Source organism: Phalacrocorax aristotelis, chromosome 2, assembly GCF_949628215.1.
Source record: "Phalacrocorax aristotelis chromosome 2, bGulAri2.1, whole genome shotgun sequence".
NCBI lineage: Eukaryota > Metazoa > Chordata > Aves > Suliformes > Phalacrocoracidae > Phalacrocorax > Phalacrocorax aristotelis.
Window position 1 is genome coordinate 45,423,063 of NC_134277.1, and position 22,275 is coordinate 45,445,337.

Here is a 22,275-nt window from a genome sequence, read left to right on the forward strand (position 1 = left end):
GTGTTTTGCAGTGTGCCTAAGGCACAGGCTGTCTGTGTGTAGGGTTTAGGGGAATGCTTTAGTTAGGATGAGCTAAACTGAAATGGGATGCACAATGCACTATCATCAGAGCTGTATGGTGAGCTACAGAAGCAGAGCTTCTCACCCACCCCCCTGCCCCAACAAAGCCCAAACCTGGTGTTTTCCGTCTCGCACAAAGAGTCCCAGAAATAGACTTCCTTCTGTTAGAAATATGCCAGGGTCTTCACACTTCAACCTTGCAGGAGACCATTTAAGGTTAGAAAATGTTTTACAGAAGATATTGATTGCATCTAATTCCTGTTTTTGCTTGAAGGTGAAAGCTGTCTTTCTACTTCTCAAACAGAAGACAGTATAAACTTCTCCTGAGATAAACATCTCTCTGTCTGTGGCTGCAAATGTTTAGCACTTAAAGGCTGGTCTTTTTATCTACTGACTTCCTTATACTTGTATGTGAATGCTGAGAGGATCTCTGCACTAATCTAGTGAGTCTGTCTATGCTGTGACTACCCAGTAAAATAAGAGGATAGAAATATCGCTCTTAAATTGGGACTGCATCATTTGGAAATGTGTAAGAAATGCATCCCCAGACTCAGAAGCAGCAAGGGTCATCACTTCAGAGATCAAGATGAAAATGCAAGACCGACTCTGGGCTGTTTCAGCACACCATTGGAGCAATTGTTTGAGAATCTTTTAGAATAAAATACTGTTTTTTGAAAGAGCAAAATCTTTTATACAGGGTATGTGAATACCTGGAATGGCAAAAACAGTATTTAATCTTTGATCCAAGAAAACTGAACTAAAGGCTGTCAGAGAAAGGCTCTGGTAAAAGAAAACACAAAGCCCATCTTCCCATACCACCAAGAAAAACAGCTACGTGGTGCAGCCACCAAGGAGAATTATAACCTGCAGCACATGGGTTAACAGCATATTGAGGAGCAGCCCATCCATAAGACAGGCACTTAGCAAGTGAAAGATGATAACTGCTGCTACTTGAATCCAGCCTTATTTCTGAAAAGGTGAGGTTTCCTCCTTTGGTGAAATTAAAGCCAGAGTATTGATTCTCTTCAACTGAGATACTCACTTTCCATCAGCCATCCAGTGCTCCTGGAGACAGAGGAGAGTAGCCATACCTTTAATTAGCTAAAAGGTTTTGAACAGGACATAAATCTCATACCAAGACTTTTAATTTTTTAGCTGTTAGGCCTCATACACTTTTATACAAACTTTCTCATGTGCTTAAGCTACAACCCCTTTTGCTCATCTAATCCTCATGTGAGAGGCAGAAGCAGTATTTCTGTAACATGGCAATGTCACCGACTCTTCAGCCTCACCACTGAGGAGGAATTTGCAAAAGCAGCTTGCAGGGGATTAGATTGAAAATTTTCTTGCAATGCTTTGAAAGCCATAGCAAAATGTTCCTGTGTTTTAAGGCATTAATGACATCTCCCATTAAGCAGCAGGTTGTGTAGTCTGAGTACTTCTGGAAAGGACATGTAAGCCTTATTAAATAAGGACAAGAAAATAAAAATTAAGGCAATGTCAATTTAATGTAGGAATGTTAATATAAATTTGCTTGTCTTGCAATAATTTCTGGAATGGTTGCTTTTAAGAACCTAATCTTAACAAAACCATAGGAAATGGAAGAAAGAATTTAAATTAACTTGCTTCACCCATTTGTAAATTGTTTAGGTTAATCACAGTAAGCCAAACAGGATTCAGCCATACTTAAACAGAGCCTTTGCCCAAGTATAAACTGTTTACTATATCCATGACACACAACCAGACAAAATTCATTCCTGATCTGGGGAACAGTCTAATTTGGTTTTATTAGCTCTAGAGGAAAACATTTTGGCAGAAGAAGGTTTGCTTTTCAATGTAAAATATTCTCAGGAAAACTCTCCCAAGAGCGAACAAGTGATGCAGCAGAGTCTCGTCACCTTCACATCAGCAACTTAGCCTAAACTTGGCTCCTAAGGCAGGGCAGGCCCTTCCCTGGCAGGAGCGGGGTTGTGCAATGAGTCATGAGGGAGCCTGAGCACAAGCAATGAACGGTCAGACAGCTGAAGCTTGGCGAGATGAAGCCTACTCCATGTACCTTCATGTGCTCACATTAAGAGACATTTGGTGAGACCATCCCTTTGCCCCGCTGTAACACTGCTGAGGTCAATAGGTTTGACTTCAGCACTTTGATCTATTACATCTATGGATTATAAGCAGATTTTTAGTATGGACAATGTGCTTTTCATAGCAGCATATGAAGAGTGGTCACAGACTAACTTAAAGAGTGGTTGTTCTGTTCTTTACGCATCTTCACATTGCTGCTAACGCTACAGAGTATAGGTTCAACAGTCCTAGCAAGAAATACAATGGATTTTTATAAAGAAATTTTGCCTTTCAGTTTTCCAAAGAGAAGTTTGAAAATCTTTGGTAAGCTTTGACTGCTATGTGGGTTGGCTAGGCTGGAGCTCTGTATTTTTGCACTACTTGCCATGATGTGCAAGATCAATCGTATCAGCTTCTAGAAGGGACGGAAATTTATTTTGTGGACAAATGCATGAAATAAGCTTTGGATACAGGGTCAGACAAGTCAAATCATGACGTTCATCATTTTTTTTCATCTCCTTTTCTGTATTTGCAGCCAATGCATTAGCAATTGGAATGTATGAATGTTATATAGAGAATGAATCTTCTCACCATCATAGCAACACATTTCTTGCTTGAGCCACATACCTTGGCAATAATAAAATTATTAACTTGAGGATATTAAATGCTCTGATGAATATCTTGTGTATGCTTGTGGCTCCACTTTGCTATAGTTCATGGTAAGAATAGCAATTTTAAATAACTGCTTTAATTGTCTTCCAGGAGTAATTAAATGAAATTATAGGTATTGCAAGCTGCATGTAGTGCTTTCATTAAGACAATAATTATGAAGGAAGGGCTCTTAATTGGACAAAGCGGAGGAGCTCTTTTTTTTTAATGCCTTATGCAAGTGTCTCCTACACGATTGCCTCATCAGGATCAGTACTCCAGGACCAGAGCAATATCTTTGTCTTCCAGTTCTAAAGAAACCCAGCAAATCCCTTCAGGAAGAACTGCATAGCTGAAAATGGTGGCTGGAAAGGCCAAAATGGTTAGTGCTTGTTTGATTGTATCAGTCTTCTCTCTAGCTACAATCAGACAATAAAAGATTAATTCTCAGACAGGATTATTTCAGCCTGACTGCTCTAGATGAACTTCATCGTCACAGTCTCAGATCCACTCATGATTGTCTTTGACTACTCTGACTCATGCATAAAATGGGAGCGCTTGTCTAGCTCCAAACCCAAATGCACGTGCCAGCCACGTCATGGCACTGTACCAAGGCAAGACTTTGCTGCTCAGCCATCCTCCCCTTCCCAGACCCCTGCTTTCTCACAGTGTTAGCACCTGGGCACATGGTCCTGACAGGCCTTTCAGCACCCTCTAGCCTCAGCTCCATCCATAGCCAACCTGATGTTCAACTACTTGAGGACCAATTTCTCCAAGCTGCAACATGCCCCAGAAAGGATTCCTGTAGTTGCACAGCTTGCTCCCACGTTGCCAAAGGGGCAGAGATGGTACTTATCATTTGCAAGGGGGCAAGAGGAACTTGGGACCCGTTCAGGTCCCTGCGTTTCAGGAAATTAGAGAGGATGGGAGGAATCAAACTATTTGAAGACAACTGGAAAACAATGGGAAAAGGAGAGCAGTCAACATGAATTGTCACGTGGGGTTTCTTTCCTACAGGGCAGTAGGTCTTGTAAAAGGGAGATGATACAGTAACTATATGGCTTGAGCTTAGAAAAGCTTTTAACATCACCTCAAGTGATGATATTATTACCAAACTAGGGAAATGTTGTCTAGATTCACGTACACAGTGGGTTCAAAGCTGGCTTGAAAAATGTAATAGTTACTATGTAGATGCCTAGGTCCCTAGGAGGTGTTGAGTGCAGTTCCAGGTCTAGCCCCTCTTCAGTATTTTAAAAGATAGCTTAGGTGATGGATTAAAATATATGCTTATTAAATCTGCAAACTGTATTGCACTCTGAAAGGCTGCACCTGTGCTGTAGGACAGACTGGCAATGCAAATTGTTCTTGACAGGTTGAATAAATCATAGTGTCATAGCATATCTCATGTTGGAAGGGACCCATACAGATCATCAATTCCAAGCCCCTAGTCTTTGCAGGACTACCTAAAATTAACCATATGTCTAAGAGCATCATTCAGCTGCTCCTTGAATTCTGACAGACTTGGTGCCGTGACCACTTCCCTGGGGAGCCTGTTCCAGTGACTGATCACCCTCTCAGTGAAGAACCTTTTCCTAATGTCCAAGCTGAACTTCCCCTGACACATCTTCATCCCATTTCCTCATGTCCTATTGCTGGTCACCAGAGAGAGATCAGCACCTCCCTCTCTATTGCCCCTCTTGAGGAAGTGGTAGACTGCGATGAGGTCACCCCTCAGTCTTCTCCAAGCTGAACAAACCAAGTGACCTCAGCCGCTCCTCACAAGTCTTGCCTGCGAGACCCTTCACCATCCTCTGGACACCTTCTAATAGTCTGATGTTCTTATACTGAGGCGCCCAAAACTGCACAGAGTACTCGAGGTGGGGCCTCGAGGGCAGTGCAGTGTAGCATGGGAAAATCTCCTCCCTTGACCAGACAGTTATGCTGTACTCTTTAGTGGGGACACTTACAAAGGAGTAATTAAGCATACAGATACCTTTAATGGGGAAAAGCCATGTAGAGCAGCTGGCCAAAGAAGCTCTAGCGCTCAGAGTGAGTCACAAACCTAGCAATAGTTAATAGCATTTTGCTGTTACAAAAGAAGGTGAATATCACAGTGTGATGTATAAGCAGCTGCGCTGGCTGAGAGATGGACAAAGTAATCATGGCTCTTTTTAAATCCTGGCACGGTTTCAGAGGACTGCTCTGTCTTGTTTTGGGCAACAGAATAATCAGAACACTTAGAACCGTGGCCTCTGAGGAAATATGGGAGGAGTGACTGTAATTCAGAACTAGAAAAGAAGATGATTAAGGGGCAATAAAATAATAATCCTTGAACATGTAGAAGTTGCAAAGAGGAAAAATATGTGTTGGCCCTAATCATGGAGGATGGATCAAGCACAGCAGTGAAAATCTAGATTTCTATTAAGAAAACCTCATGAGAAGGCTGCCAGATGCTCAGCGAATTTGGTTATGAATTATAGACTAGGTAAAGGTTAGACACTAGTTCTCTGGCATCACTGATCCTGTCTCAGGATGGAGGTCATATCTTCTTGATGACATCTTGAGATCCGATCCTGTCACTGGGATTGCAGTTCTGTGTTTGGTCTGTGTCTCCAAAGGTCTGAGTTCAGGGTGCTCAAGAAGCTTGAAATTTTGTGCTATGGGAAATTCCAAAATGTGCTGGGGCTTGGGGCAGAACTTCCTCTTTTGTAACTCACCATAGAACATTGATATTTCTTATGGAAAGGAAAATATTAAAACCCAGATATTTGGTTTGCTTCAGAATATAATCAAGCCTCAAAACTCAGCACTCTGAGGCAGTACATCTTAAAAGTGGCTTGTGTACTCCTGACTCCATTTTTAAGCTTGGTAAAGAGCAGAAGTAAGGAATTGCGGAGGTGCTCAGAGTCAGGGAAGTATATTTTTCATGGCATCCTGAGCTCCCCATTGCTCAGCTTGGATGCCCCAAACACACCAGTGTCATCATGGGTTACACAGCATGGAAACACATTCCCATCACTGTTTAGGCAGGATGACAGGAAATGATCACAGGTCTGCAAGTATTTCCATGAAGTCCATCAAAATCCAATGTTTTCACAGGAGACTGCCTAAAACAAAGCAACATTTTCTGAAAAATAATTTTTGTCTGAAAAAAATCCCAAGAAGTTTTAGTTCCAATTCCCTTCTCTGCCACATATGAGGTGTCCAAGAGTGCTCTTAGGAAGAGACACGCTGTGTGTGGCACAAGCTGGTTACCAGAGGACACACCAGTAGATGGGGCACACGACTAGGCAGTGCTGCTCTTTGGCTCTGTAAAACCAATTAATATTCTTACTGTTCACTGCTTGCAGCTTGAGACAACAGAGCTGGGGGATAGGGGCCTGGACCAGCCACCAAGTCTGCTGCCCAGCTAGGGTTTCCTTGCTGCCATACTCCAGATGACAGGCTAGATCTGCTTTGATGTTCACCACTGAATTTCTTGGCTGGCTGACTTTATTTACATGGCATTTAGGCTTAGCTCATACACTGCTATTTATATCTACCCCCACAATTTTCTGTTTCCCAAGTGTTTAGTACATCCTACCTCTAACCAAAAAGTTCTTGCAGCTTCTTGCAAGTCCTCAAAGATTTTGCACTTTTTTTGCTGACTCTCCCCTGCCACAGGTTCTTAAAATGACCTAGCTCTTCAAGCATGTCAAACTAAAACTTCCAACATAGCTTCATCAGCAAATTTCAGGAACATATGTCTAATCTCTCCGAAAGGGTTAGTGATGCCAGTATGAAGTTAGATTAGCCCAGAATCAATGCCAGTACTTGAGTGGCATCTTCCTTTCTCCATCACTCGTGTTCATCTTTCACTAGATAGTCCCACCTACCTTACATTTTCCATCCTGCTTTCCATCTTATGTAGATTTTCCCAAATGATACCACATCAAATACTGTAAGAGTCTGCTCTAGAAATTCCCCCCCCCCGCCCCGGGAAATCTCTCTGGTTAGCCTAGCACCATCTCCCTCTGCTAATCCCTTATCACCCTATGTCCCACTTTTCACTCACTGCTGTCTCCTGGTACTGACTGCTTTAACAATTATTCTAAAGCCACAGTGCAAATTTTCACAAAATTAGTGAGTTAAGTTCCTTGTGAATCGTTCTTCTGTAAACCAGGACAACAAACATTTCTCCCACCCTTTGTCTTTAATTTCCCAAGGCCAAATTGGTCTCCCACATTGTATAGTGCACAAAGAAGTCCTGCTCTTAGTGTTACCATAGCTCTGTCAGCAGCAAAAAGTGATCATCATCTGAACATCTAGACAAACCCATTGCTGAGAAAGAGAAGGCAAAATGTCAGTTCAAGATACCACCCTGAGTACTGCTTTTGCTTCAGATTTCAATCTTCCCCCTTCTGCTATTCTGACATTTTTTCCTACGGTGCCAAATACTGAAAATCTCCCCCTGAAAAAAAAATCCAGGCATGAAAAAGGGCACAGAAACAGAGCAAGAGTAAAAAATCTGTATCACCTGGCACAAAAGGGGCAGGATGTACAAGGCTGCGGCTGCCAGTGCCACTGCCTGCCAGATTTAAGGAGTCACTTCCCAGAATGACGAGCCGGGTGAAAGTTTCTTGGAAGAACAGTGTTCTGCAGAGGACAACACAGACTGCACGGTCCCAAAGGCAGATGTTATTTTCCATGGGCCTCTGCTATTTCATGGCAAGCGCTTTCATCATACTTTCCATTTTTAAACAGCTCTGTAGAAATTAACACTCTCCAAGTTACTTACAAGAAATAAATTATTTCATCAAAACAGAACATCTGTGTGTGACAGACCTATTAAGGGTCCATGTACTTCACTTTCTATTATTTTCCTTTATCCTTCATAAAATAAAGATTTTACTAATATTTTTTAAATGGATTTTTAAAATGTGATCCATTGTACTTCAATTGTACATGAACTGTCAAGGCTTAAAGTGGTCATCTCTGATGGACTTTTTCAAGACTACCCTTCCAGTATCACTTTTATTACAGAGAATTCTTTAAAACAAACTTTACCCTAACATATACAAAAATAGTTACTGTACTACAAAGTGTCCTGCCTTCTGAAAGGGCTTGTCTAGGATCAGTGGCTGGACTATGTTATGTTGGGGCAGATTGCTGCAGTGCCATGGTATATTCAAGTTCATTGATGACGCCATGATGGGTACTGCTTCACCGCTCCACATTTGCAGCACAGCTATGCAGTGCATTCACGTACATTAGATTTAGTAGAGGTTAATTGTTTGCATGACCATTGTGTCCTTTTGTGGCTTTGCCTCAAAACCTTTGACGTTCTCTTCATTGTGCCTCTTGCTGTGTAAATTTCCTTGTTTTGTTTTGCTTCTCAGAGTAATTTTTGGTTGATTATTGTGTAGTTACAGAATTAGAGTAATAACATCTAATTGTACATCTGAAGCAAAAACATGTAATTGTGGGAAAGCAGATTCAATTTAAAGAAAGAAAACCCCTCCACCAGGGTTTCTCATGGTTTGCACAGTGCATTTGCCAGGCAGTGCTGCTTTGATTGCATCTAACCTGCAATTAGCATGTGCAATTAAGACATAATGAATGTGTGCAATTGCATTATTTGGAGATGTAACAGTAGCAATATTTAGCAGTTACTGTACTAGACACAGTGCTTATAAGCTCAAACAATTTATCAGCATTTACCAATTATACCACAGGAAGGAGGGGGCCTCACTTACAAGTGATTTTCAGGGTGAACACCCCTCACTCTCCTGTTGAAAGCCCATGGAATTGGGCAGCAGGGAAGAGAGGCTGTGCAGATTTGGCGCTGTTAAAATAGGGGACTCAAATGATCCTTTCAGCTGACCATTGGGTTGTCATAGAGCTCATGTGTGACATAATAGAAGAAAGCAGACCTAGCATTTAGTATTTCTGAACTATTCTTCTCCTCTGCCTTCAACATTTCATATCAGTTTTGTAAGCCAAATCACGCTACCCAAGGATTTAAAAATAACAATTGTTTGAGCATGAACTAATGGTGTGATCTGTGTGTATGAGGAAAACCTCAGGCACATAACAGGTTTTTACACACTCTTACCTGACATTCTGGGAATGCAACTTTACCAGTTCTACCAGGCTTCTCTTAAAGTACATTACTTGTCTTTTAAGGGTCAAATGATATTTGAAAAGCATCTTAATGCATCATTGAAGGATACAAATGAAAATACACTTCAATTCAGTCTCACAGAAATAAAGATAAATCTGAAAGTCTAGGCACGGACCTCGAATAGACAACTGAGATGTCCTGAGTGCCAAACTGTTGGTGTTAAAATGAAAGATCCCAGTGATAGAATTCAGGGCCCAATCCAGCAAGGGTTTCCAGTGAGAGCTAGAAGCACTAAAATCATCCACGACCAGACTCTACTGATTTGTATTAATCAATCACAGGAAATCATATTCGAAGTCCTGAGACCAAGACTGTTTGTTCCAGTCATGATGATTTGTGTGAGTGATTTTGCACATGCACCCAGCACAAAATGCCCAAAGTTCTCACAAGATACACCCTCACAACTGTCTCAGAAACTAAGCTTAGAAACTGAGCTCAGAAACTGTCTCAGCATCCCTTCTGTTTAAATATTTCCTTCCTTTCCTAAAGCTCCATATTGACAAAAGATTATTAAAAGCAGACACAAGAAATTAGAAAGATTGAAACAGCCAGTGGATCACCTTCTACACTGACTTATACCTGTACCTCATTACTTCCAGAACTTGGCTTAGCATCCTGAGAGATGGCACTTCTCAGTAACTAGGAGAGGGAGCTCACAGGCCAATCCCATCTAGCTAGAGTAATAAAGAAATAAGTAAAATGGCCATTTCTGCAAAAACAATTTAACTTCTGCATTTGAAAGGAGGAGTAAGATAAATTGTGACATATTTTCATCCAAGGTGTTTATTAAAGATGATACGGGCACCGCACACAGATAAACCACATCCTGAAGCAGGGTTAGACTAGGTTTCACATTTTAAAGCTGTGCTGGCAGTTTGTCGTTTCTCCATCTGGAGAGCTCATGCATACCTTCTTTATATATATATATATCTGCAGTTTTAGATTGACAAATGACAAACACAACCTGTATTTATAAGGGTGTCATTTACTTCACTTTTTATTAAAATCACCAGCTACAAAATGGACATTTTGTACATACTAGTCCTAAATAGGCAACTATGAGAAAATGACATTAGTCCTGAAATGAGACCATTATACTGCACACCTGGGACATGATAAGGGGTCAGCAATAATAGAAAATATATCGAGATGAGATAAGGTACTCTCATCACACCGGAAGGTTAACCTATACCTTTGAAGAAATCAGTGTACCTGTTGATTGGAGACCTATTTTCTGCAAACGTTAAAAAAATTCCATTTTGCTCTCATTTAAAAATGTTATAGCCACTACTGCTACAGAAAGGAACTGGTTACTTCAGTCCAACATGTGCTGTAAGTGTCAGAAGCTGGAAACAGCAATGCACTAACAACATGATGAGAAACAAGATAGTAACAGTTTTTGATAGTAGCAGTGTCACAAAACACCATGGACCAAATTCTTAGCTGACAGAAGGTGACATAGAACCCCCTGAATCAAAAATCAAGTACTCACCAAGAATCCGGACCATAATCAAAACATCCTGACACTGTCTTCTGTCTTTCCTTTCAAGGTCAAAAAAGAGAAGGAGAAGGGGTAACAGTGCTATCTAACTCAAGAAGAAACAGCAAAGTCACCCGAGCATACTTGCAGTCCACCCAGAGTGGCTGGGAGGCTAAATAAGCCTTATGGGCCCTGAATTTAGCTAAGAGCTTTCCAAGCTGGTATTGCCAAAAGCATGAGATAACAAATGGTAAAGTGAACGGCAGGTATTACAGGGCAGAATCCAGGGACCACATCATTATGTTCTTTTTTATGTTCATATCAATGTGGGTTTTGTCTTAAAATCCAGTGTCTCACTATAATAGCACAAGAATATTCACTTTCAGGACACTGTTAAAGGCATCTGTCAAGTGCTGCAGGGTGACTCAAGTTCCTATCTGCTGCTCTGATTGTGTGACCTCCTTGGGTATGATGATTTTGTTAAACTTTCCATACCATAATCCTGGAGATTGGAAGTAGGAATGTCATGCAATGTTGTATCCTAGTACAATGTAAGAAATGAAAACATGAAAGCATTGCGTTTAAAGACAGCTTTCAGCAGGACAGAAAACATTACAGCAGAAAAGTTCATATTGGTCAGTGCCACCTCAAATACAGAAAAAGGAACAAACATCAAAACATTGAAGTTAAGTAGGCATTGATTACAAGGTTCAAGACACGGTTATTTCCATTAGTCTGCTGCAAGAACATCACACCAAGAAATAAATTTCCATCTTTATGAAATGGATCATTTTATAGAATAAAAACAATCAAAAGTAAACTGTGATTCTTAACACAAACATAAAGTATAGAATTTAATTTTTCAATTTAAGATTGACCAAAAATACTCAGACTAAAATCATATCTTAAAATCACAGGCAGGCAGGCTTTCACTGATCACCACCACCTTAATCTCAGTGCCAAAATATAAATCACATACTGATAACATAAGATTGAGTCATCTCAAATCTGTAGGAAAATACAGACAGTGACAAATATGTGATTTTGCTATACTCTTAATATATAGTCACCACACATTAAAAATATATATCTTTCAGGTAAATATATCTTTTGTTTCTCTGTTATAATTTTAAAGTGCATCTAAAAGGTGCTGCTGAATAAATCTTTATGCTTTAAAACAGAGGAAGGTGAACAGCAGCTCAGAAAGGGTAACTCACTCCTGTTAACAAAGAGGTAAGAAGTTCTAAGTGCTCTTCCAATATTCTCAGCTCTGCTAAAGTGGTGGCGATATTTTGGGTGGGCAACATTGGCAAACACTGACCAGGCCCAATCATTGTATTTCATAGAATCACAGAATCAGTTAGGTTGGAAGGGACCTTTGTAGGTCATCTAGTTCCACCTCTTCAAAGCATGGTCAATATTGGTTGCCTGGGGCTTTGTGCAGGCAGGTCCTGCAAACCCCCCAGGATGGTGACTGTGCTAATGTTGTTGACTGTGCTAATGGCAGAAAACCTGGACAATCCACCTAGTTAGGGGCATTGAGGAACGCTTCATACAAGTCCACGATGTTCAGTCTTATCAGTGTAATTACCAACCAGGCCTCTACCCTTAAACAGAAACCAAACTAAAATATTGACAGAGTATTATCTAGCATTTTAAAGCTCACTGAGCTAAATCCACTCCTAACAGTAACTTCAGAGGAGTATTGCCTGCATATATAAATGACCAGTTTGAGCTACTGTGCACAGGCACGCCGTAAATAGCTGCCCTCCCTGGGATGTAGACACCATTTTCAGAAGTGCTCCCTTCTTGAGGAAACACTTCCCAGAATGGCGGCAGCGGTGCTGCAAGCACCAGCCTGCCCCTGGGTCATTCTCAGCCTCCATCAGCAAATGCTTTCCTGTGAAGGGGTGTTCTACCTGCAAAGCTCTCAACATCACTCGGTAAAATGACAGTTTCCAAACTATATGTCAAGCTTTTTACTACCTTTCACAAAACAGTTCTACAATGCTGCTGCCATTCTCTCTCCATAAATATCACATGTGAGTGTGAGCAGGACCTGGTGCTGTGGAGCTACAGCTATAAGTCCTTAGCAAGCAGTTCAATTTCATCCAGCAAGAAGTCCATGTCTTCTCGACTAACTTGCGGGCTGATCACCACCTGACGGAAGAAGTTGACTTTGTCCTGGTGAGGCTGGTACCCAAGCATCATGCTGCCCTTCTTCATCATCCTTTCTTTAATTATAGGAGCAACCTGAAAGCAGAGACAAAAAAAGGGTTGGCGTCACATCAGAAATACAGCAGATTTGAGCAAGACGTATATTTTGTGACTTATGAAGTTATTTTGAAATGTCTGAGTTTTGCACCCCTTGCCTGCCTTCACACTGCCTGCCCCAAGAAACACTAAAGCTCAGACCTGCAGGTTTAGAGGCAGATTGTGTACTGAGACCCCCAGGTTCTGGGACTCCTGGCAGAATCTAAAGATCTAAAACCCTCAAAAGCCAGCTGCTTGAAGCATTCGTCTGTGACAAGGGAAATCTTGGGTTAAGGTCCCCAGTCTTCCTGATTTAAATCAAAGGTTTGAACTCAGAAGAATATCAACCGTGGCTGGTAAAGGGCAGGGCTTCTCTCCTTGTGTTGACTAGGCTAAGCCTGACTACTCGCCCCTGATGTCCCTTCTCCACATCTGCAAAGTAGCTGTCTCCCTAGAGGACACTCTCCATTGAATCTTTGTGAAACTTAGGCTGCCAAAGTAGTCAGTGTGATGCAATATTAAGGCATGAGGCCTGATTCTGGAGCTTAAGATTTCGTCTCTTAGATCTAAGGTGTAATTAGCATTTGAGTACACTCCTCTTGTGTTGAACAGGATGAAATCTCATAGGTATCTCAATGCAGAATAAATAAGCATGACTAAGATTGGCAGAGTCAGGTCCTTATAGCTGAACACTTGATCTCATCCCAGCGTAATTGTCCAATTAATCTTGTGCTTAACTTTAAGCATGTGAGGAGTTCTGTGTTCTTATGCTTGAAATCAGTCATTGGCTTAAACACATTGCTGGATTAAGTACTCTCTTCTTGGAAGACAGAATTCAACATAAGTATTTTGACAGAAGCAGTATTTTTAAAAATGTGTTGCATTTTAATATATTTCTAATAACACTAATGTATTTTAGCACAGTGCATTCCTTTTCCTCTTTTTATGACAGTTTGACTTTGAACTAAGCAAATAGGTGTATGACCTAACCTTGGTTTCTGCATTAATTTATTTCAGCACTAAAAGTTACTGCCAGAAACTACCACCTGATCTGCAAAAGAAAAATGATGATGCCAACCTTGCCTTAATAGCTTTATTTTTACATGGCACATTTTAGTAGGCAAGTCCCATACAGTTTGCTTAGATAGAAACAGCTACAGTTTTCAACACTAACAGCCTAGCTTTCCCATATTTGTTTAGTGGTACATCTACATTACCATTGTTTCAAGATGTATATTGAATTCAGAAGAGGACTGTTTATGATTCTGACTTAATTTGCCTCTCTGATTTTGGTTTATCGTCATGACAAAGCTACGTGGCTTATTTAGTGTTTGTTTTTTAAACTATGAGAGTGATAGAGTCAGAATTCTAATTAAAGTCCGGAGTGTGACATCAGTATGAATTATGCACATAAAAGCAATGAATATCCTTTCAGAATGCAATGTGCAATCAGAATTTTGGGTTTTTGCATATTGCTGCAAGCAAAAAATGATAAATAAGTTGTGAAATGATTTCGATAAACATTTGGGAAACAATAAGATAACAATGAGGACAGGAACACTTAGAATTACAACAGAAATGTTAAGAGGCATACTGTGATACCTTCAGTCACATTCAATAGCACCTTTTTCCGTAAAATCCATAAAATCTAATGTGGAGCTCCAGGTGTGCCTCCTCTGTAAAAATCCTAATGAAAGCTACCAATGAAAACACAGTTCTGCTGTGTATCTGCAATGCGTACATCATTTAGAAATAGAAGTAATCAAATATATCCCTATAACATCCCCCACCTGGGTTTCTGTCTGCCTAGCAAATGATTCAAGGATTTCTCCATTTGCTTGCTTTATAGCTCAAAATTACATCAGACTAACCTCATTTAGTCCATATTCAATAAAAAACAAACAAACAAAAAAAACCCACATAACCACAAAACACTGGAGTTCTGCTCGGATATTGATGATAGCTATTTTGCATGAGACAGTCTTCTTCACCCTGAAAAGTATGTTACTCAGCAAACAATCCTCTCTGCTTCAGACCAAATATTCCAAACTGCATCCTAACGCATTGCTGAATGCAGTGCTGTGCAGTGCAAACACCTAGGCAAAATCTGGGCCTTATAATTGTTCTTGCACAATTTGCCAGTGGTGGAGTCAAACGGGAAGACTCTTGGTTGGGGAACACTCCTGGTTAGGCGCACTAGTTAGTAGGCCTGCAACACATGTTCTCTTAAACAGTAAATAACTGGCATGATAAAACCTCTCCTACTTCTCTTACAGTTTGCATGTGTTGAACAATTTAACAGTACACAAGGCTATTAAGAGCTCTACTTTTCCATTTTTATTCACACCAGCTATAAGCTGAGATAGCAATGGCACTCTAACAATGCTCGGAAGACATCGTGCCCAGGAGGCATTGTGCTGGGCACAGTATACACGCAGAAAAGAAAAAATCCCTCCACCCCTGTACTTGACAAGAACCCCCAAGCATCTTCTGCTCATAGAATAGAGACACTACAAGTACAAGGGGAGAAGCAAATTCTTCTTACTATACTTTCTCAAGCTCTTCTTTAAGATTCAAATCCCTATGGCAACTTTTAGCCTTTATCGATGTTCCATCAGAGTTATTTCATCTTTTGTATCACACTATTGATTCTCTTCATCTCAACAACCAGTGCTCCACAATCCATCATACCAAAATGCGCAGTAGTACAAATGGAGACTATGAAAGCAAAAACATTTAGAGCTTCAGTAATTTGAGGACTGTAAATATACTGCATTTCAGTAGGTCTACTCTCATGGAAAGAAAAGGTAGAAAAATTTCACTTTTATTATCTCATTTATTATCTCATTCATCCTCCATGCTAATGACTTTGTCCTCTTAATCTGGAGTTGATCCATCCCTTTTTGAAGGCAAACCAAACGCTTCTTTGAAACAAAGAAAACAAAACATAAAACAGTCCTATGGGCTTTTGACAGGATTATTTTCGGAAAGATTTTCCATCAAGTATTTTGCATGTTCTGTTTGCTAACATGATGCAGTCAGTGTAACAAAACTATCAGGGATCCTATTCACAGAAAGCAGTAAGGAACGGAATATGTGCACAAGAGCTTAAGTACATGCCTCACGAAAAAACTATTAAATGATACATGCATGCTAGGGCTTGGGCTTGAGGAGCACAGGGTATAATTGTTAACTGGAAGTAAAGGCAACTACCACTTTGCAGCAGGTAAATTAGACCTATAAGGAACTAATTGCCTAGTGAGGAGGTCAATGAGTTTAAATCCCACTGAAGTCAATGAGACCTGAGGATGCTCAAATAGTAGAAAGAACTGCTCAGCCCCATTCAGGATAGGCTCCTCGAAAAGCAATTTAGTGAGAATGAGATTGCTTCACCAGACCAATTATTTCACTATGGAACTTACTTCAAATTGTAAATCTAATTCTTTATGTGGCCCGTCAGTGGAGCAGTCTCAGAATTTTAAGTGTAATATATCCTTAAACCGAAGTCCTTTTCTCTCCTTTGCTCCCTTCACCTCTTCCTTCCCACCACTGGCCTCCTCTTTCAATCCATCCTGGAGATTATTCTCTCAAATGCTCACTACAGCAGCCTATTAGCTATCAGACATGTCCTTCTTCCACCTAGGAAGGTGGGGAGGAGGTGCAGTGCATGGAAGGCCATCCTGCAGCAGAGCTGCTCATACGTGCAACCAAAGGCCCAGAAAACTGCTTTGCCTGAGGACTGATCAGTGCATCATTCTCCCCATGCAGACCTACAGAGAGGCTGTAACATCTTGTGCTTCCCTTACTATTAATAGCAGAGTTTTTTAAACTAGAACAAAAATGACATAGTAGTTTATCTCCTTCTCCATCTACCTGGGTGACAGGATAATCACATTTCCCACTCTCAGCCAGCACTCAGCCACACTGCAGACAACAGAAAGTTTTAGCCCTAAAGTTTAAGCTGTTTCTATCAAGACTCCAGAACACAGCTGACCATCATACATATTCACATGGAAGATGCCAATGTTCCTTCCCAGCACATACCACACACAGAGCAGTGTGATAAGCAGCCAGGAGCAGCTTGGACACTACAGCTGAAGTATCTAGTGCACCAGGAGGACCAGGAAAGCAATGTATCTCCCTCTCCATATCTCAAGTATCCTTGAGAAGAGTGGTTCTGCACAACCATACCACAGGGGAATACATTAAAACCCACTGTGTTCCCCCTAGTTGGCTCATCAATGGCATTCAATGCAAGTTTCTCCAATGCTTCAAGGATTTCCACCAACCTCAGGCCGTGACTGCGTGACACACTTCAGTAACCACCATTAAAGGCTGACTCATTGATAGAGTTGAGCACATTCTCAACAGGAGATGCATGTATCTAATGTCTCCAGGAATTACTCCCAAGTTTGGACACTTAAAATCCTTTCAGAGGACTTGATGAAACACCTATTTGAGATAATGTCATCTTCTTCCAGCTAGAGCAAGGCCTCTGAAAGCATTCTCAGAGTGGTTGAGCTATGTAAGCCTGGTTCTTAAGCTAAGAACAATTTCCTAACACATGAGTTTCTTGTGTAAAGGGAAATCTCCAGAGCAGCTCTGTTGAACAGGTGATGTTCCCACCCCATTAGTCACAACACAGTATTACAGTAATATTAATACAGTATTACTGTATTAATACAGTACTACTGTATTAATACTGTAATAATATAGTATTACAGTGAGTACTGTAGTTCACAGTACACAGTGAATTACATTCACTGTAAGCTGCCTCCTGTTGAACAGTATGGACATTTGTAATTAAAATTGGTTTGTAGAAGTTTTTTCTAACAACGACAACAGCAAATCATAGTAAGATAAGTAGGTGCCTAGCTTTTTCAAATCACAAAATCCCATTAACTTTTAAAATACATACCCCACTATTTCCAGCTTATAGTTCAAGTCCTATATTTAGTCCAAAATAGCTGATGCTTTCTGGTGACAAGAGGCAGAAAAGAGTAATGTAGCTCTTTTGTTCATATGACGTAAATCCACTGATCCCTCAGCCCCAACTACACTAATGCTGCTGGGTATGGATAGCCAAGTAAGTTGTCCTAAGGAGAAGCAGAATTTCCCAACAAATATGCTACCTTCTTGTTCCTAAATAGAGAAATAAGCACCTACTGGTTTTAATTAGCCCCTTATTTTTCTGCTCTAATGTTGTCTCTGACAATTGCAATTAACAGATATGCTGAAAGTGCAAGAAAGCTCAGGTTGAACAACTGCAGAATACCTTGCTGATAATGGAAGACTCTGTTCAACCTCAGTTATGAATTTCTTTCTCAATGCCCTCCCTTAATCTGAAAAGGATCTCATTTTTAGACCTAATCAAACTGTCCCATCACAAATGATTTTCTATGCCTCTAAGACTGTACCTCTGTTACCTGAATGTTCCTTGTACTGCTGCCATTCTCACAGACTCTAGACATATTAGTCTAGTGATACAAGATGTTGACATATCACAACAGCTTTTCCAAACTGTAGGCTAGAGGCTACACTCTTTAAAAGCAGTATTCTTTAAATTTTGTATTTAAACACTAAGGCAACAGGTATGAGTTGTAAATTGATAACAGCGCTGGGTAAAAATAGACCGCTAAGCAATGAATTTACAAAAATATTTCGCTTCAGGAGAAAAAAAATTTTTGAATTTGACAAATAGCCCAAGTGAAAAGATAGCATTAGCCAGAAAAATAAAGAAACCAGAAAGGCCTAAAGGTTTTCTACATTTTTAAATGAAAAATATTTTGAGTATTTCTTCCAAAACACTGTTTTCAATTAAAACTTTAATTCAGTTAGAAATTGACCCATTTTTATTGCAGCGAGTACAAAAGGACTGAGGAAACCAAAACTAAGTCAATTGCTGTATTTTAGCTTGTCTGAAAACAAAAATTCTTTCTGGTCAACTAAAACCAAGAACTGCCTCCAGTTTCTTAATTCAATGGCCAAACCAAAAAATCCATTATTTGTACAACCATAAATACGTGAGATCAAAAGTGCTGACACTGCTTAACTGAACCATCTGTAGAATTTTTGGCCCCTGGAAAAGACAGAAAGTATGAGAAAATTCATGGGACTGCCTGGTCTGTCGGCAAAATTTGGCTGGAAATCTCCTGTGAACAGCTTCAAGTAGTGTGGATGACTCTAAACGTGCTGGTCCAGCAAGTGCTACAAAGTCAGAATGCCTATAAAAACTGGTGTTAATACTGGCAACTGCTATCAGAAACATTTTTTCCAAATTTTTTGGACAGTTCCCAGGTCACTGAGCATCTATGCAACATAAAGCTGAAGAGCTATTCCAGCTGCTGGCAGCAGCGACTCCCACTCACTGGACCCGACCCCATTCTGCTCCTCCTGAAATTAATTTTAAAATAGCCAGGGACTTCAATGGAAGCAGAATGCAATTATCTGAATTTCCTCCTTATGTGTCTGCTTCAGGTGGCAGTTTGCAAACAGCCTTCAGCTTTTACTAGAGAAAGACACACTTGCAGTAAATCAATAACCTTTCCAGGGATCCACAAAAGCAGGCTAGACAGTGTTGGAAGGACAGGAGCATATTAGCAGCTTAAACTATTTCTTTTCCTCAAATACGGCCTTGATGAAACTTTCTGAGGTACTGAATACTGCACTAGAAATTGGCTGAAGATTTGTAGCTAGAAGACAAAAAAAAGTTGCCCTTTTGACAAAATGGAAAGATCACATTCTCATGATTTCACGAAAATGGAAAACACATTTTGTGTTCTTGCCTCAATTATTCCTTGCAATGGAAGACAAGTTTATACAGAACAGTCTTTCTCATCTGACCACAAAAATCTATTTTGGCTACCCCAGAAGGGGCAAATTTTCATATGGGAGTTCATGATAGTTACTTAAAAGGCAACTTATTGGCTATTCAAAGTCTGACAAGTAATGCTTCCTGCAAGAAATGACCAGTTTGGATTAATGTATAATAAGGAAACAACTATTGTACAGCAATTGCCACCAAAAAAGTAAAAAAAAAATTATTTCAGTGGATCTTCACAATATTGTTTTATATCTTGCTCAAATGATAGCACAGTGGTTGAAGTACTGGATACAGCTCAACAAATAGGATTGGTCCCTAACCCTGCCAGAGGCTGTTTGGACAAATCACTCCATCTCTTTTGGGTAACAGGTTTCTTTTTCCCTTCAAGGCAGTGAAGTCTCTGTGTGTTCATACATCTTTTCTAATCAGCCCTGACACTTCGTAGGTGCTCTGTACACTACTATGATATATATTAAATAATTTCTGTGCCAAATAGGTCTCTCAAACATCTGTCATAGCATATCTGCTACATTTCCCAGTGTGACTGCAGAAGATAACTTCAATATCAATGGTACCAGTCAGTATTAAGCAAGAAGAGTAGCTGGCATTTTAATATCAATCATTGGATGCAACATAAGTGAACAAAACACTTTCCTTTGTTGGTTGTAATCACAAAACTAGCTAAATACTATAAATATTTGGATGTAATAGTGCTTTCAACATATTATAACACTGAGAAAGTATATCCTCCACTGTTAAATATCTTTTCTTGCCTTGTGCTGCAACATCAGTTGTTGGCTTTAACGCAACAGGCTTTTTCCCTTTTGGTGATAATTAAAAACAAACTCAGACCATTTGTCAGCTGTCACCCCAACTGGGACAATCGAAATACCAAATATTTGCACACCCAATCACAGCTTTGTTCCTGTAGCCAAGGCACTCTGTAAAACCCAAACATGTTTTTCTTTTGTCTAGAATTTGTTCTGGGCCCACATCCCTAAACCACTAATAAATTATTGCCGTACACTATTGCGCCAGTGTTCCCCTTGTGCCACACCAGGCAACAAAAGGAGAAATAAGCGCATTTGTCAAAATAGCAGTAACCACTTCCACATTCTTCTGAGCAACTAACATATCAAAGGAGAACAGATGCTGCTGTATTTTTGTCCCAGTACTGACATTCTCCGTGCACCTTCAACTCAGGGTTGTGCAGTGTGTCTACGCTATCATATTTTTCACGTCATCTTCTCACCCATTGCTTTTTGCCAGAAGACACATTAATGAACCCCACAAATCACTGAAAATGACCTGACTAATAGGAGATGGCAGACTGGCTTCGGGTTTTGATTGCCTTAAATGACTTCTTTAGCCGGTCATTTATGCAACAAAAAATAGCCTTCAGACATAGACTTTTACTCTAATGGTATTTGCCTCTGAGAAGGAGCCAGAACAGACAGCACCCAGAACAGAATTGGCACCTAAAGATGTTTGTGTATGTTTTTACTTACAGCTAAAATATACGTTGGTGAACACATGGTTTTCCAGGTGCTCAGTCCTATGTCTTCTTCTATCTGAGCACATGCGGCTTTTCAAGACAATTCACATGGATTTCTTCCTATTTTTCTTTGTTTTACCAAGGTCTTATTAATAAGCCATGTGGAAAGTGTAGGCACTAAGAAAACTCCAAAGGCTAGCACACAACACTATGAATCCAATGCTGTGATCTGTTTAAACAGGAGTTGAGCAGTACTGGTTTTATAAAAACAATTCTTTTAAAAGCTTTCATAGCATACATGAGGTTACTGTGCAACATTTTGTTATGTTCCCATTTTAGTCGCTAGGTTTTTCAGTCTTTCAACCATGCCAAAGACATGCTCCAGTTCTCCATCCAGGATAAAAGGGTAGCTTGTCGTCTTGAAAGCAAGAGTAACTAACAAAAAAAAGACCCTTTTTAGTTTGTATGCATAGGGATGAGCTTCTGTTCTACTCTATTGGGAGAAAAAAGAAATCGCAGTGCAACGTGAATGTCTGGGGCTGGGAGGAGCACTTTACAATAGAAAGATTACATTATACCGTGACACAAGTTCAAAAACTCAACATGCTTCTGGTGTAGAAAAAGGAATGTCACTTCAGAAACTTGGAATGATTCCCAACTGTTAAGATCTTATTTACTGCTTGCACAAGTCAGCTTCTGGCATAAGGTATCAGGACCTTCTGCGTTTGCATTACAGTAAGGAATAAAGAACTGTAATACATCTTTGTTCATATTCTTTAACCAGATCTAAAGAACTGTATTACAACAAAACTAGATATCCTTTTTTTTTCTCCTTTAAAAGCATCATAATGACCTTCTCAGAGGCTGCTTACATTCTTTTGGGGTGGATGAGGGGACGTTGTCTACCATGACCCAGACTGCTACCACAAAAGCAACGCTGCTGTTTGATCTGATCATCCAGATTAACAAAGAAAATTATCCCCTATTCCCCTCCACCCAGTGAATTACAGGACCAATAACTGTCAGTTATTAGAATTGTTTTGCCTACCTGAGACTCATTTATTTAAATCCCAATCTGGACATGAAATAAAGGCCATCAAAACCTACCACATGGAGCCCTGTCGAAGTCAACAACACTTTCTTCATGTACATCTTGTCACAGAACATTGTCCATTCCAGCTCAGCCTTCCTCCTCTCCTCATCTCCAGTGAGCATATTTTCCTTTTTTTTTTTAATCCATAACTTAAATGCAACATATGTTACAAACCTCTGTGCTTAAACACATGGAC

At 40.1% G+C, this 22,275-nt stretch overlaps 1 protein-coding gene across 2 annotated transcripts in view; it reads right to left on the minus strand.

The window, feature by feature from the left end:
• Positions 1–9,907: 9,907 nt before the first annotated feature.
• GADL1 (glutamate decarboxylase like 1) overlaps positions 9,908–22,275 on the minus strand; it is a 90,329-nt gene continuing 77,961 nt past the window's right edge. For both annotated transcript variants that reach the window (XM_075083297.1, XM_075083296.1), the window contains one exon: positions 9,908–12,668. In XM_075083297.1, the coding sequence (XP_074939398.1) occupies positions 12,495–12,668 (174 nt within the window). In that variant the 3' untranslated portion in view covers positions 9,908–12,494. The remainder of the gene's footprint in view (positions 12,669–22,275) is intronic.